General features: G+C 41.9%; 1 protein-coding gene across 10 annotated transcripts in view; it reads right to left on the bottom strand.

Annotated features, from left to right (window-relative positions):
* Nucleotides 1–15,518, bottom strand: part of Ebf1 (EBF transcription factor 1) — a 382,353-nt gene that overhangs the window by 135,622 nt on the left and 231,213 nt on the right. For all 10 annotated transcript variants that reach the window (XM_027938660.3, XM_071612014.1, XM_071612015.1 and 7 more), the window contains one exon: nucleotides 4,045–4,126. In XM_027938660.3, the coding sequence (XP_027794461.2) occupies nucleotides 4,045–4,126 (82 nt within the window). The remainder of the gene's footprint in view (nucleotides 1–4,044; nucleotides 4,127–15,518) is intronic.

Raw genomic sequence — 15,518 nt, 5'->3', positions numbered from 1 at the left:
TCCTTCAGATATAAAGTGACCCATGCTGCAGCTCCCTTCTGGAACAATGTGCAGGCCCTTCCCCTTCTGGGCAATCCCACCCCACCTCTGCTGGGGCTATTTCAATGTTCCTCATACAGATGGTGTCTTGAGGCTCCATTAGGGCAAATGCCCTTTGAAAGCCCCTCTCTAGGTTTCCTGGGATCCTGGCATTTAATTGTAGGTATTCCCATGGCTCCTGGGTGAAGCCCATATTGCCCACAGGGATCCTCCTACAACTCTGGAAATTTTCTTTATTGTTCCTAAGCACCAGGTAATATCTGACTGGGTCAGTTGGCCTGGGCTGCACCACCGCCTCACCATTGAGTAGGTTCATAGCTTTTGGCAAACTGCTTAACTGCTCTAAGCCTGCTTCCTCATTTATTAAATGGGAGTAATTCATATTTACATGTTCTTAACATGGATACTATGGAGATAATCATAACTCACATAAAATGCTTCACATAGCATCTCTCACAAAATAAGTCCTTAAGAAATGTTATCTTCATCATCACCACTGATGTCCATGAATGTACATTAAGGCGGACACACGGACACAAGTATATGGAGCACACTGAATGTAGGCACTTACATCAGCAGTCATATGCCCCGTGCATCATGCAGTTAGGATTGGACCTAATGCAGTGACATGGGGAAGAGAAGCCGGCTTTATATGGATTCAGAAAAAGAAAAAAGAAAAATTCAGTTTGGGGCTTATGAACTGAACTCCAACACATATCTGGATAGCTAGATCTGAACCTGGGTGCCAGGTCTCAGAGCCCCTCACTCCGGAGTCCTCACTGCACAAATAGCAGTTAGGAGACCAGGAGTGGAAAAGATGCTTAGGAGAGCCTGTAACACGAGGAGAGGTCTGGACCCCCCCAAAGAAAACCTGGGGATCGCCAGTACTCACAGGAAGGCAAAGAGCATCCCTCGGAGGGGGTTGAGAATGGTGAATGATGTCCTAGAATGCAAGGGAAGAGAGATTCCAGAAGGATGGAGTGACCACCACGTGAAATGATGCAGAAGAAGGTAGGAGGAAAGAGTCAAGGAAGAAAAGGGATTCTAGGAAAATGTTGCCTGGATGAGGGATTTTAAAGTTTTGCCTGTCTTGAGGCAATGCGACCATTCTCTGATGGTAGAAATATCACATGTCCACATGTAAAAGACCAAGTGTTACTTTGAGTAAAAATGATAAGTGAAGAAATGTGTCAATGTACAGAGATACAATATAAAATGAGCTGAGATTCATCCTGCCAAAGGTTTCTCTGTCCCCTCCTGGGAGGTAAAGGAGGGGGAGGTAAAGAGAGCAAGTTGAACCTGAGATCCAATAAGGAATTCATCAAGACGGATAGGGAGAGGCTCAGCTCGTCTTCAGCTCAAAAGCTGAATCCAAGGTAGCTGTTCCTAGGAAGAAAGGTCTGTCTAGGGGTTGTTTAGGAATCAGAGGAAAGAGCTTTGCAAGTTTCAAATAAATCAGATTTATCTGAAGGTCAATGTGGACCTTGCATCAGGCAGATCTCAGAGCTAATCAAAGGATGTATTCTCTGAGACTCTAGCAGGGTCTCCAGAAAGAGCTGGTCAGAAGTCATCACGTATAGGACATTTTGCCTCTCTGTCCCCCACCAGGGTATATTTAGTAACATAAGAAGATATTTTGGTGTTCATACTTGGGGAAGGGGGCTATTCTCTACTGCCGTCTAATAAGTAAAAGCCAGTTACACTGCCAAACATCCCTCATAGCACAAGACAACCCACTCCCAGCAGAGAACTGTCCAGTCTGAAATGTTACTGTGCCCAGGTTGAGAAACTCTGGACTGCACTAATAATAACGTGTCATTGGTTTATTACAAAGATTTTTCTCCAAAGGCTTACATTTATATTTTATCATTTACAAATTACTTATGTATGCAAAATGTTTTCTTTCTTTTAGATGTAGTGAAATAAGCAGAATCATCCTTCCAACTTCATCTTAAAACTGAGAATATTGAGCCCCTGAAAGATTACAAGAAATTTCCAGAAATATAACTTATGCCTCCTCATTTCAATAGCCCTTTACTAAGCAAAGAATAACTATTTAATGTGCAAAAATAAGACTTTTTAATCACTCAAAAAGAGTAGACTGAATTGGCTTCGCATCCTGTGAGAAAGATATATTCTTATAACTCAAGGCTTGTAGACATCTCCCTAGCAGGTCCTACAAAGTTCTTTGCAAATGCTCTTTTGGGTCTTCAGTGTTACCAAAGTCCATCCAATTCTGCTGCCGTGAGAAGTACAGGAAAGTTGATCTTTGGATTCACAAGCATTATACATGTTTATTAGAATACATTATTTTGAAACTAGATGATATGTAACTATGATGATATGTTCCTAACTCTAGCTCCATCAAAAGAGCTATATGGGGCTTGGACTGGGGCTCAGTGGCACAGCACTTGCCTAGCATGTGTGAGCCACTAGGTTTGATCCTTAGCATGGCATACAAAAATAAATTTTAAAATAAAGGCATGCTTTCCATCTTCAACTACAAAAACAATTTTTTAATTAAAAAAAAATGACTTATATGGCTCACTCAAGACCAAAGCAAAATACAAAACAGCATACCCTAAAACTCAACCTCAAGTAGCAAGAAGTAGCAACACATGTATGGTTTCACCAGCTTAATTGCAAAGCTAATTCCAGCTCAGCACAAAATGTCCTCTGTGTGAATCAGAGGCACCTCAGTTTACTAACAGGGTCAGGAGCTAGCCTGGGAAACATTTTTCTGAGAAACTAGGAATCTTTGGATTCTCTCCATTTATCTGCCAAAACAAAAGGTGGTGAGGCCAAAATGACTCTACAGAAATCCTTCAGAATTTCAGGGAAGAATGCCTTTTATTGTATATGTTCTTAAATGAGACTAATAAGTCTCACCTCCTAAAAACATCATCATGTAGACTAAGAGATATTGACAGATGCAGTCAATGTTCAAAACCCTCCCTTTCTCCCATTAGAGAATGTGTAGCTAAATTTTTCCAAGAGTCTCTCAGAGAGAGTACCTTGCCATCTACATTTAAAGCTGACTAAATGGACATAAGGGCACACTTCAGACATGGTATTATTTCTCTGATGGACTGAATAAGCACACACGATGTATGGGTCATTACTCTGATGAGGAAACTAACATTGAACATGGAAACAAGTTACCCATAAAATCAGATGGAGAGCAACACAAGGGTCTGTAACTTAGCTACTGGAACTGAGGTCCATGGTTCTGACATCACCTGGGAGCCTGTTAGAAACACAGACTTCCAACCCCACCCCAGACCTCAATCAACATTTTAACAAGATCCCCAGAGGGTGCTCAGCAATTTCAAGCCAGAGAAGCACGGTGTCTAGAATTCAGCAACCTTTCCGAAAACCCAAGTACCATGTTGTTTCCTCGTAGTTAACTCATTTATTTTGGCTTCTTTGCCCTTTCATAAATGCAAATTCTGTGAGGTGGTGGCAGATCTGACTGAGGCTTGAGGAGATTTATATCTGCTGGGCAAAGACATTTCTGAAATAGAACTGAGTTATCACCCTTTCTGCTCTAGACACCTAGTTTCTTAGGGGGGTCCATTTATAATAGGCAACGGCTGCTAACTTTCCAAGTTTGGAAGATAGAAAAGGAAGGAAAAGGGGGCCGTAACTGTAACAAAGAACACTTTACCAGTTTTATTCTTTATTCTTATTTACTAGTTTTCTACTTTTAAGATTTAGGGGAAGAATGTAGCATATCTATGTATTTTCCTGAATCCGTGTGTGTTTTGCATGGAGTCCTAAACCCAGTTCTGAGGGTACCACCATCTGCACCAGAGAACGCAGGTGGAACAGCCCCAATTCTTGGCAGATGAAAACAACTCTAGACTACAGACACCTGGGGACCAAGGGCCCCACCTGCTCTTCACCTCTCCTCTTGGGAGACAGCTAGACTCTGAATCTTCGGCTCTCACCCTCTCCCAATATTCATGTCATTAATAAGATTTAAGAAAGATAAGGTCAACGCACCTGGAATCTCCGCATGTCACGTGGGTTTCCGGCATTCTTTAGGCAATTCTGGTTGCATTTGAGAAAAAATTTCAAGAAGAACCTGTGAAGAAACAAATCATCATGATTAGAATTTCAGTTCTGATACGGGGGGCAAAAAAGTAAGGGAGTCGCTTCTGGGTCGTGTTTTCTATTGATTTTACTCATTTTCTGAAATATTAAGAATGATGTCACAACCAGGATTTTACTTAAGCCCTCAGCTTTTGTTATGGATCTTGACTGGACCTTCTTGATGAAGGGAACACTCTGGATACTGCCAGCAGATCTCTCAAAAAAAAGTGAGTCTCCAAGGAAGTAGTTTCACTCATAGGGGAGAAATTCTTCACCATAATTTAAGAGAGGTTCCAAGAGGATCTAATTGTTGCAGAATTCTCATGGTCCCCGAACACAACATGTAATTTAAACCCTTTAAATTCACAGATGAGGAACAGCAAAGTGCGTGCAGGATGAATGCAAGGATATGGTGAACACTTCATCCCAGCATCTCCAATTAAAACGTTCTAATTAGTTGTATCCCGAGGTGGATAGAACTCACATACTGACTGAGCTCCTTTAACTTCTCAAGTATCTCTGAATGTTTTTCTTATACTGCCAGCTGCAGACAAAAGCTATTTGTGATGGACTAAGGAGCTTCCTGACTCCCTGCTACCTCGGTTTCTGAATTGGTTCTATAGTGAAATCCCTGGATTTTACTTGGTAAAATGACCAAAGGGTCTAATTTGGCAAGAAAAATCCCAGCTCTACTGGCATAAGTATTAATAGCACCTATTTTAATGCTCAGAAACTTCCTGTTATGAGTGATACATTACATGGTCACCCAGTAATTTTCTGAGTTATTTCTTATATAAAACCATCATAGTTGTTAAATTCCATGAAGGCAGCAAGTATTAAAGAATGCACATTCATGTTGGCAACCTACAGGCAAACCCCACTCTCTTCTCTGTTTCAGGTGGAGAAGGATTTTTATAGTCATCCAAGTTCTGCAATCCATTTTACTTTTAGACCTAGATATACCTATGAATTTCAGGACCAAAGATTTTCAAAAAATGTCAGAATGCATTAAAATACTGGTCAATTACATTTTTGAGGAATTCTCTTTTCTTTACATTTTCCCCATTATTACACTGGATTAAAATCCCCACCTTGATCCAAGCAACTTGTGAAGAACTATCACTTCATGATGTCCCCATTTGATTAGCTCAGAGCACAATGTCTATCAACCCCCACCCCCACCCCTGAGGTCTCCATCATAAGTTTACTGCACAAAGAGTCACTGAGTTCAACCAATTTCTGAATACTAATCCAAGAAAAGTCCCAGAGGAACCTCCCTCTTCCCTGGTCCTTCATTTGTTTTTCCATATTTTTTTATTGGTGCATTCTAGTTGTACATAATGTTGGAATTTGTTGTTACACAATTGTCCATGCAATCAGTACAATAATATAATTGGGCCAATGTCATCCCCCTTTTCCCTTTCCTCCTTCCTTCCCACTCCCTGGTCTTTTAGCATCTGCCAAGATGGAAGTATGGTGTGGGAATAACTCTTCAAAGAGAAACAATGACTTTTTCAACCAAAAGAATAAGATTTTAAAATGCCAACATCATTCTTGAAATGGCTCTTTCAACATTATGAAAACTTTGACAGTCCATCAGTGACAGCATCTCTCCTTCCAGGCTCTCTCCACAGAGGCCCAAACCTATCCACTTTTTATCCAAGACGAATGACTCCGAAAACACAGCTGAAGGCCAGCTATGTGCAAAGAAATCCAACTCTGGACCCCCTTCCCAGTGAAGGGTGACACGGCCACTACCTTGGGTACTCTTTCAAGACTTGGGAAAGTCTGTTCTGTTGAAAGAGGACCTGAGGCCATCTTTTGCACTGTCCCATTCCTCTGAGCTCTCCAAAGTCGATCCTACAGAGCTCACGTGATTTTCATAAATCATTTAATATGGTGACCTGGTGGTAGGGAGTCCCCCATATTACTGGTGCTCCATTCTATACCCAGGGACACCTGAGATGCAAAAACTAGTGGCTTCCTTCAAGTATGGCTAGGTAGAAAGGTATATTTGAAAGCCACCCCAGGCCTTAGAAAAGACAGATGACCATTATATTGACATGACAGTTGGAGTGGGGTGATGGAAAAGCCATGAACTTTAAAAATGCCCTGAATGAAATTCACACCCTGACTCTGCCAGGTGCTTCCAAGCTCAACTTCAACTTTTCTTGTCTATAAAACTGGCATAATAGGGTTTTTATCCCTAGATAATGATAACCTCTAACACATGGGAAGCATGGGGATGGTGGCAATAATGATAACAATGACTTCCACGTAGTGCTGCTTCCCAGGAGCTCAGTACACTGCTAAGAGCTTCAAACACGCTTCCCACTTAATCCTCCTAAACAAAACCTCTGCTATTTTAACATAGAGAAATGAGAAGATAACCAGGAAAGTTAAATAACTGGCTCAAAGGTGAATCAATGTGAATTTAGACAGGGCGGCTCCAGAGCTGTTAAAAGTTCTAGTATTACTAAAACTATCATAGCTCTTAACCATCATGCTACTGGAGTTTTAGTGATAATAGAGGTGGTGCAGTAATGATATTAGTAGCAATTGTACCACTGATAGCAAATGTATGATAATAGCAACAGTACTATTAAGAGTAAATAAGGGTACCACTAAGAGATGATCAGTAGGATTATTGGCATAGCGGCAGAGTGGACATGATATAGGGAGACATCAGTGCCGTTCTCCCTCCACGGGGCCCCCTGCCTGCTTCCCTGAGGTTGGTAATATTTGCTGCCTGTGTGTGTTTAAGCCATTTGAGCCCAGACCCGACAGCCAGCTTCAAGTTGTGTTAGAAGGAGCTGTCAGCACACCCTCTAGCATCTTCAAGTCAGACAACTGCTAGCCACCAAGAGGGGGCCCATATGGTGCCAAAATGGATTTTGAAAGACAGGCAAACAGGACACTAGCTCTGCCAGAGAGAAACAGAATCAAGGGAGCAGGGGATCTTCTGCCTCAAAGATGAGCAGGGCAAGGCGCCTGTCAGCAGCCCATCGTTAGCACAAAAGCTATGCTGGGCACACACCAGATCCCCATTACCCGAGGCTGCCCCGCCACTTGGCCTGCTGGCAGAATCCCCTGCCCACCCCCTCCGAAGCGGATCACTTGCTGAAATTGAAGTCTTGACCATCTGTCGTGGGGAAGACACAGCCGTCAACTGGTGCCTGGGGCCTCACACAAGCCCTTATGTGGCAAAGACACACCGAAGGGCCAATTCTTTTGGGGAAAGCCAGTCCTCCCCCAGGGAGAGCCTCAGTAATTCTCTCAAAGTTTTCCCCTAAGTAGAAGCCAAGCGTCTGACCCTTTCGGATCACACTTCCTTAAAGGAACTGAGAAGAGTCAGGAGGAGTTAAAAATATCCTCACCGAGAGACAGAGTTAGACAGGGCACACAAATTTGAGGGATGATTTATTGGGCTAAATGTATAAGGCGTTTAAAACCCAGGGGCACGCCGTGCATGTCTGCTGGCCTTCAGAGAGGATCTCAGATTCTAAAGGGGCTCTTAACAAGGTGGAGGTGACTGTAACTCAAAACCTCACTTTTGTCTAAGGAATTGCTGCATTTTGTGTTGTCGGTGTGTTTGATAAAGTGTTGTCAGGAGAAAGAGTGTGACCTCTTCACCCCAATGGTGGAAAACTGACCCACAGTGGGATGAAGACCTTACTGACCCTGTAGAGTTCCAAGGAGTTTCAGAAACCCCAGGACACACAGCCCCACTGGGATCAAACTACTTTTAAATTCAGGTGTTCTTTTTGAGGGGCTCCAGGGGTAGTTTGCAAGAAACCCAATACTTTTTGTTAACTTTTGATACACGTAACATCATCCTCTGTGCAGTGTGTTATTATTCAAAGAATCTAAATCCCCAGCATCTCACTGAATCCTCACAGAAGTCCTATCAATTAGGCATGCTGGGAATTAGCAAACCCATCTGAAAGGCAAGACAACAAAGACTCAACAAAACTGAGACACGGTCAAAAACTAATCTCCTAGATTACGAACAGGACTAGTCATGGTATAAGTTTTCTGTGAATCACAGGACTTTCTAAGTGACCTTAACCAACACTTAGACTAATCTCATTTTGCATGAGGAACATAGTGACCAGGGGATGGGACAATGTTCACTAGTTCATAGTGGTTACGAGAGGGAGAACAGTACTCCCCCATCCTGACCTCTAGTTTATGATCTTTTTCAGAGTGATGAGACCTTTTCAGAAGCCCATCCAACGCAAGCTCAACACTTGAGCTCTTGAACTTTGCAGTTCACTTCAATTAAGGAGAGTGACAATCATAAAACCAAAAGTGACATCGTATTAAAAGTTGTGTTTAGGTTCATCAATCAGACGTAGGACATTAGTCCATCACTGAACTAAGTGATCCAGACACACAGATTGCAGAACAAAATTTCCTATTCAATGATATATTGGTATCACATTTTACCAGCCAACAGATGGTCAGTATTTCGCTTGAACACTGTATGCTTGCTAGCTTCCATGCAACTAGTAAGGTACTGGAGAGCAAAAGGTAACTCTGGACTCCTTCAAAAGGAGAATCGATCAAATTCACCAGCAGGATCAGACTCATCATTATGATATATAAAATAACAACAACAACAAAAACCCGTATACACAGGGCTGGGTTTGGGACCCAGACAGAATCTAGAACCTCCAGAAAGATAGAAATAGGAGCATTCTATAATAAGAACAAACATGGAGTGTGCTACAATAAGACAAATGGATATGTTTCATCAATTCCTTGAACCACCGTGGCCTCAATAAAATGTGGCAATAACAGTAGCTCTCCCCTAGGACCACTGGGCAGCTCTCACTATGATCTCAGCTTGACTGCATAACACATTGTGTGACTTGAGACAAATTATTTAATCTCTCTGTGCCTCACTTTTCTCATCTGTAAAATGGGGAAAAGAACAGAACTGACTTTTGAGAAGTTAGTGAGAATTTAAAGGAAATGCATAAGTTGAGGATGATAATCGTTCCTGGTACAGAGGAAGCAATAATCTTATCACCATTTATCCCTAGAAACTGCACACTGCTGAGCACTTAGAGAGGCTGAGATTTCAGAGATGAGAAGTATGATTTGTAAATGTTAAGGTTAAGAAAAGAAGCCAGGTCTCATGTACCTAGTGAGAACTACAGGTTTTGCTGAATGATCTACAAAGAGAAAGAATCGCAATAACGACTACAGCAGCTTTACACATAAAGGAAAGAAGTAGGGGCTTAAATCATGGAGGACTCCAGCTAGTCAGAACTGAAGGGCACACACAGTAAAACTGTCCATTAGGCTCCAGCTTGTATGTCGTTAATTATTATGCAAAGCCCTGCAATGGATCCAGGCTGAGCAGGTTGAGATTTTACTTCCCCCAACCCACTTTCTAAAACATCACGTTTGGTTGTTTGCGGCAGCCCTCGTAATGGCCAGGCGGGAAAGAAAAAGCATCGGGGCACCTCCACCAAGATATAAAACCCCCATTTGCAATCTTAAGACTCCCCGAAAAGTTCCCTGACTTATGCCTGCGGATGGTTATGTGGCAGATGATCCTTCTCAAAGATATTCAGGACACGGAGGCACACTCTGGCCCGATGCAGGAAACAGCTGTGTGGCAACAACTGTGGGTCCCTTCTGGGTGAAGTTCAAGCTGTTCACACACACACCCGCGGGCGAGAGGAAAACGTCTCAGGACTAAGGGGACCTCTGCAGGAGTCTGCAAGGCTGCGCCACCGCCTTGGCCGTGACAAAGCACAGCACAGCTTCATTCCCTGGTCAAGCCTACAGGCCACAGCAACCAAGAGGTCTTTCCATGAGTATAAGGCATCTCCCCAATCGAACGTGTTTAACCAGAATGCACCTATCGCCTCTCCTACCCAGTCCACCACAGCTGCCAGGGACGGTCTCAGAAATGCCACGGCTTCGTCATGGTGGCCCTCAAAGAGGCAGAGCTCCATGAAGAGGCAGGCAGGAGTCCTTTGCCACTACCAAGAAAAACAGTTAGAAAGGCCAAACAGCTAAAAAGAGAAAACACTATTTTCAATGTCAAAGAAAACTTTTTGGCTCCTAGGACACAGAAGGAGTCGGAGAGTACAGTTCATCCATGTGAAACTGATCCCCGGGAGTCTGCCAAAATCCCAGGGATGCCACCAGGGCACGCTGAGGAGCGGGACCTGTGTAAGCACTGACCTCCTCTCCTTTTCTACACTGAAGTGCACTTCTGACAGGGACCTGTCCCCACAGTTCTGCTTACAAGGTGGTGAAGGGCAGGTCTTGGGGACCTTCTACTCAGATGAAGCAAACTCTGCCCACGGGGAAGGTGCCATGATGGCAGGCTGTGGCTCTATCTTGGGGATCCCAGGGGAAGAGCATGTGGTTGCCCCTATTCTTGGCCACTGACTTCAAGAAGTCTACCTTTTCCCTTGGCCAAGGTCTCTCAGATCTTGGGCATTTCTGGAAAGTGTTCTCAGCCTGGAGGGATGAACACGATCAGCTTGAAAAAGATTCATTACCTCAGAGCTCAGAGTTTGGCCCTGTTGAGGGGACATAGTTAGTGGCAAGGGTTTAGAAGAGGAAAAAAAAAAGGTGTTGGAATAGCATAGCAGTGGACTAAAGAATTTAAAAATAGTTTTAAGGAAAAGGACCCAATGCAAATAGTTCTCCTTATGCTAGAAGTCAAATCTGAAAGGTAGAGAAAAGGGTCAGGGTAGTGAGAGAAAACGGAGGAACAGGTAACCTGCAGATGGAGGGAAGTGAAGACATCGCAACTCCTACGAAATGACACAAAGAAGGGAACTCAGAGTGAGGAAGATTTTTAACACTGACCACTGCTTACCTAGCCCACCTGATTTCCCTGGCAATGTCAGATTGGCCAGTAAGTGAGAAGGAATGAGACCTCCCATGCATCCTGAGCATCTCTGTGGCAGAGGAGGCATTGATCTTCGGGGAGAATCGCTAACAAATACTCCCCAATGCCAAGGGTCTCTTGCCAGAATGCATTAGAGTCCACACTGGAGCTGGGCAGACATTTGAACTCAACCTGATAGTTTTATATGCACAGAAATGAGGCAGATCACAAAACCAAGCGTTTGTCTGTCCTTCTTATGGCTGGGGACAGACCACAGACACATTTTTCCTAAACTAATTCCATTACTAGGAAGACAATCCACAAGGAAACACAGAGCAATGAGCTCCTGCAGACCCAGGGACAGGTTCTGAGCACGTCTATCTGAGTTACTGGTACAAATTCTTTCCCTGACTGGAAAAGATACAAGTGCAGGTGAGAACTTTGCCTCAGTGACAATGTCCCACTCGACAAAGCCAAGCAGAAAGAGTAAGGCAGGAAAGACCTCTATGCCTTCACTCTGTGGTTATTACAGCAAACGTGAACTAGACCACGTATAAGCCCTGTTCTGAGTGCTTTACACACGTTAATTCATTTACTCCTCCCAACGGCTCTATGAGATTCTATTTCTACTAGGATTTTACACATAATGCTACTGAAAGGTCATGTGATTTGCCCAAGGTTTCTCATCTAGAAACTGGTTAGAGCCAGAGTTTGAATGTAGACAGTTTGGCTCCAAAGGATACATGCATTAAATACATTTCTTAGTTGATTGCATATATATTTATATATATCATGATGGGGATACAGAGCAGTGACCGAAATTTGGCTATAGTAATCATCACCAGAATCATTAAAATTTAGAGCTGAAGCCAACATTAAAATTTCTGGCACTCTCACTGGGATAATCCCAATTATACACTTTAATATCTTTCCATCCTGCTAGACCACTCTCACTCTATTTGTGACCCTCAAATGCATTTTAGCTGTAATGAAGGACCAGCAGATGGGTCTGAAACCACAGCCAAACCAAATATGGAGAATGATGGCCAAAGCAAAACCAGGTGACCTAGGTCTCTTGGGAGGAGTCAGTGAACATCATCTCAAGGATTTAGTTAAACTATATTTAGTACTGAGTCCCACAGTCAGTACCTTTGAATGTCTTATGCAGAAAGAAAGCCACAGGTTGAAAATAAAACACTTTTGTTATCCTTTTCAATACACACGTGTTGACAATTTTGAAACAGATTCATTTAGAAATCTGATGTTCAAATTTCACTGTTCCCTTCTAAAGACGCAAAGGTTTCAATATTAATTTCCCCTGTGGAGGTGACGGATGCCATAGAAAGATCAAGAAGTTCAAGTGCACAGTAAATGAGGCACGGGGCTTTCCCCAGACTCTCAATTTACTATTCTTTCCAAGTCTTCATAAAAAATAAAGTTCATTGTCATTTATTTATCTGCTGACTCAACCAACAAATCTTCCCAAAGAGCCCAACATGCTCTCAGACTCCCTTAATACCAATTGTATTAAGATCGCAATGACTTTAGTCCAAGTTTTTCACCAAAAGAAAAATAAAAGAGAAGGAAGGTACTTAAATTCAAATTTCCAAGGCAACATTTGACTCTTAGAATGATAGAGTATTTGAATAACTGCCAATATTAATACTAATTAATATTTAAAATATTAATCTGTTGTGGGTGTTCTAGCAAGGGCAAGGTCAGTGAATTCATATCATTTGCTAAAATAAAGAATGCTAGAATAGGAGGAGGACTTAGGATGATCCAGTCAGGTATTCTTAACCTTGATGGTTGACATGGGGTCCTGGGGTCAATAATGCACCCCAGGCACTTTGCCTTATACTTGTCACCTCCAAGCACCCTCCACCCATCCAGGTGTGGCAAAAATGCACTGTTCCATGGGCCCTTCCCAAATGTCCCAGCTAGAATTAATCACTTCCACCTTTGCTGTGACAGCACTTGTCCCACTTGTTCCTCACTCCAAGTTACTTGTGTAATCACCTGCTCCTCTATGACACTACAGCCCACGTGAGAGCCTCTCAGTTCCCACGGCACCTAGTACATCTGTGTACAGAAAGCACTGAAGAAAGAGCTGACTTAAATCAACTATAAATATTAATGGCAGTTAACTTTGAATTATAGCATAAAGATTTTCTTTTCTTCTCATTTTCTTCTATATTTTCTGCATATAGCCATTGCTATAATGACAAAAAAACAAAAAAAACACAACTTTGTTGTAAAACTTGGTCATCTTTCAGCACAGAACCTAGGGAATGTTGCTCCCATTTTGCAATGGATAAGCTAAAAAACAAAGTCTCTGAACTCTAAGATTTTCTATTTAATTCAAACAAGGTAAGTTAAGAGCTATCCATCTCACACTCTGTAAATGATAGATCACTTACTAGTTTCATCCATGCATAATTCATAAAAGAGCAGATTTCACACCACTGATGTCCTTAATGTCCTACTTCAAACTTTCTCAACATCAAAGTTTAACATATTTTCTCCAACTTAAACTTATTATTGTTCTTAAAGCATTTGCATATAACCCAAAGAGACAAAAGGCCAACTATCTAATAGAAATGAATATGCCTCTGCAAAATTTTACTGGACATTTTGTTGACTTATTTCAAATCCACTAGCTAAAACTCTTAATGGTTTGCTATTTCGTCATTCATCCTCCTTCCTTAGGTTATTCATTTATTCATTCAGTCAGACCTTCTTTCAATAAATATTTACTAAACACTGACTATATCCAAGCAAGTGCATGCAGAGACAGCCGGTACCTGCTCTGTACAAGCTCACTAACGTATGGTGTCCTCAGATCATCTTCATCAAAATTTCCTGGGAAATTTGCTCTGACAGAGACAGAATAGGAGACAAGGCTTTCAAGCAATTCTGGTGCATGTTAAAGCTTGAGAACTAATAGTTAATTGACTTCAAATAAATCAACAATAATGTCAGTCCCATGTGATAAGTGAAATGATGGAGTTTTATAAAAGCAAGAGTAAACTATAGAAAAGGGGTGCACCTCTCATTACGGATCACTGAAATTTAGCACAAAAACTTACATCAAATCACTCCTGAGTAAAAAGATAAAATGAAATTCCCTTACCCAGCCCTTCACATCACTAAGAAAGAAAAGGGGATCCAAGCTTGCCTGTGAAGGCTGATATTTCACCAATTTTTGCTTCAAGGGGGAAAGAAAGAAAGAAAACTCACTTTTCTACAAAGACAAAGGCGGGGAGAGATGGAGGGAAGGAAGAAAGGGGAAAAGAAGAGGAATTAGGTGAGAAAGCTTTTCCTTAGGAAAAAGGTACAGAATCTAAGGATGAAAATTATTTTAAATCATCATCACCCTCTAAAAAATCCCACCCTGTGTGTCTATTCACTTTTCCTAACACACATTCTCTGGTCCCAACCTCAGCCTCTCTCTCCATGTGCTGCCTGTATCACACAGGCTCACACAATATGGGAATGATGAATTTAATTTAAGCAATGGCTTCCATCGGAAAATATCACTGTATCCCAACACATCACACAAGCTGAGTTCAGATAAAAACAAGTGACTCCTTAATTTGGATTTAAAGCTCAGGACCAGACTTCAAATAAAAATAACCAGCGAGCATTGTGCCCACAGAGCACTGGCAATAATCTCATGAGCTCCCAATTATTCCAGTTCATATTATGGACGATCCAATAAGTCTGTATGTTCTAGTCCATAAAAATATAAGAAGAAATTTATCATTTGAAATCAGAATGCAAAATAGAGCCTGACACTTTATTAGCCACTATTTCTCATGATATCATAAGGATGCTGATGGAAAATGAAACCCAAGCGATATAATAGACGAACAATGACACCATTTAGTCTTCAGAGGGTACTTTGTAGCTCACAGGTCACTCCCTTGCCCTCCCCACAACATGACACTCTTGAACAGCCTCAGTTTGAACCAGAAACATGGGAAACAAAGCTCCAAAAAAGGTTTTACTTTATTGCAAAAAAAAAAAAAAAAAAGAATGGTCCATCATTTAATAAAATAAAGAATGCTAGAATATCAGGAAGACTTAGAAATATCTAGTTCACGTATTCTTAGCCTAGAGTCCACGGATGGTCAACATGGTGTCCTTGAACCCTCCAACACTGCATGCAAATTTGTGCACACATGTTTTTCTGTGGGATGTCTTCAAGGGTTTCACAAGTCTGTGGAAAGAATTATGATGAATTGACTGCCCAGAATCTTTGGTCTCCTACTTTGGTAACAGTTCTCTATTCTCTTTTTGGAACTTTTCTCTCACTCAAGAATCCTTGCATTTCAGTGGCATGGACTTATGCCACACTTGGACCAGAGAGGTACACTGGGTCAGGGTATCACATGCCCCAGTGAAATGATTACTTTAGAGATGGGCACATGTCCCAAATTCAGTCAACCAGGCCCAATCTGAGCTAGTCACAGGACCTCTGTTTGAGTAGATTAAAAAGAGATGATTTTCCTTCTATTGG

This window comes from Marmota flaviventris, chromosome 5 (genome assembly GCF_047511675.1).
Source record: "Marmota flaviventris isolate mMarFla1 chromosome 5, mMarFla1.hap1, whole genome shotgun sequence".
Classification (NCBI taxonomy): domain Eukaryota; kingdom Metazoa; phylum Chordata; class Mammalia; order Rodentia; family Sciuridae; genus Marmota; species Marmota flaviventris.
The sequence above is the reverse complement of the archived record's forward strand: the minus strand, read 5'-3'. Positions and strand labels throughout refer to the sequence as shown.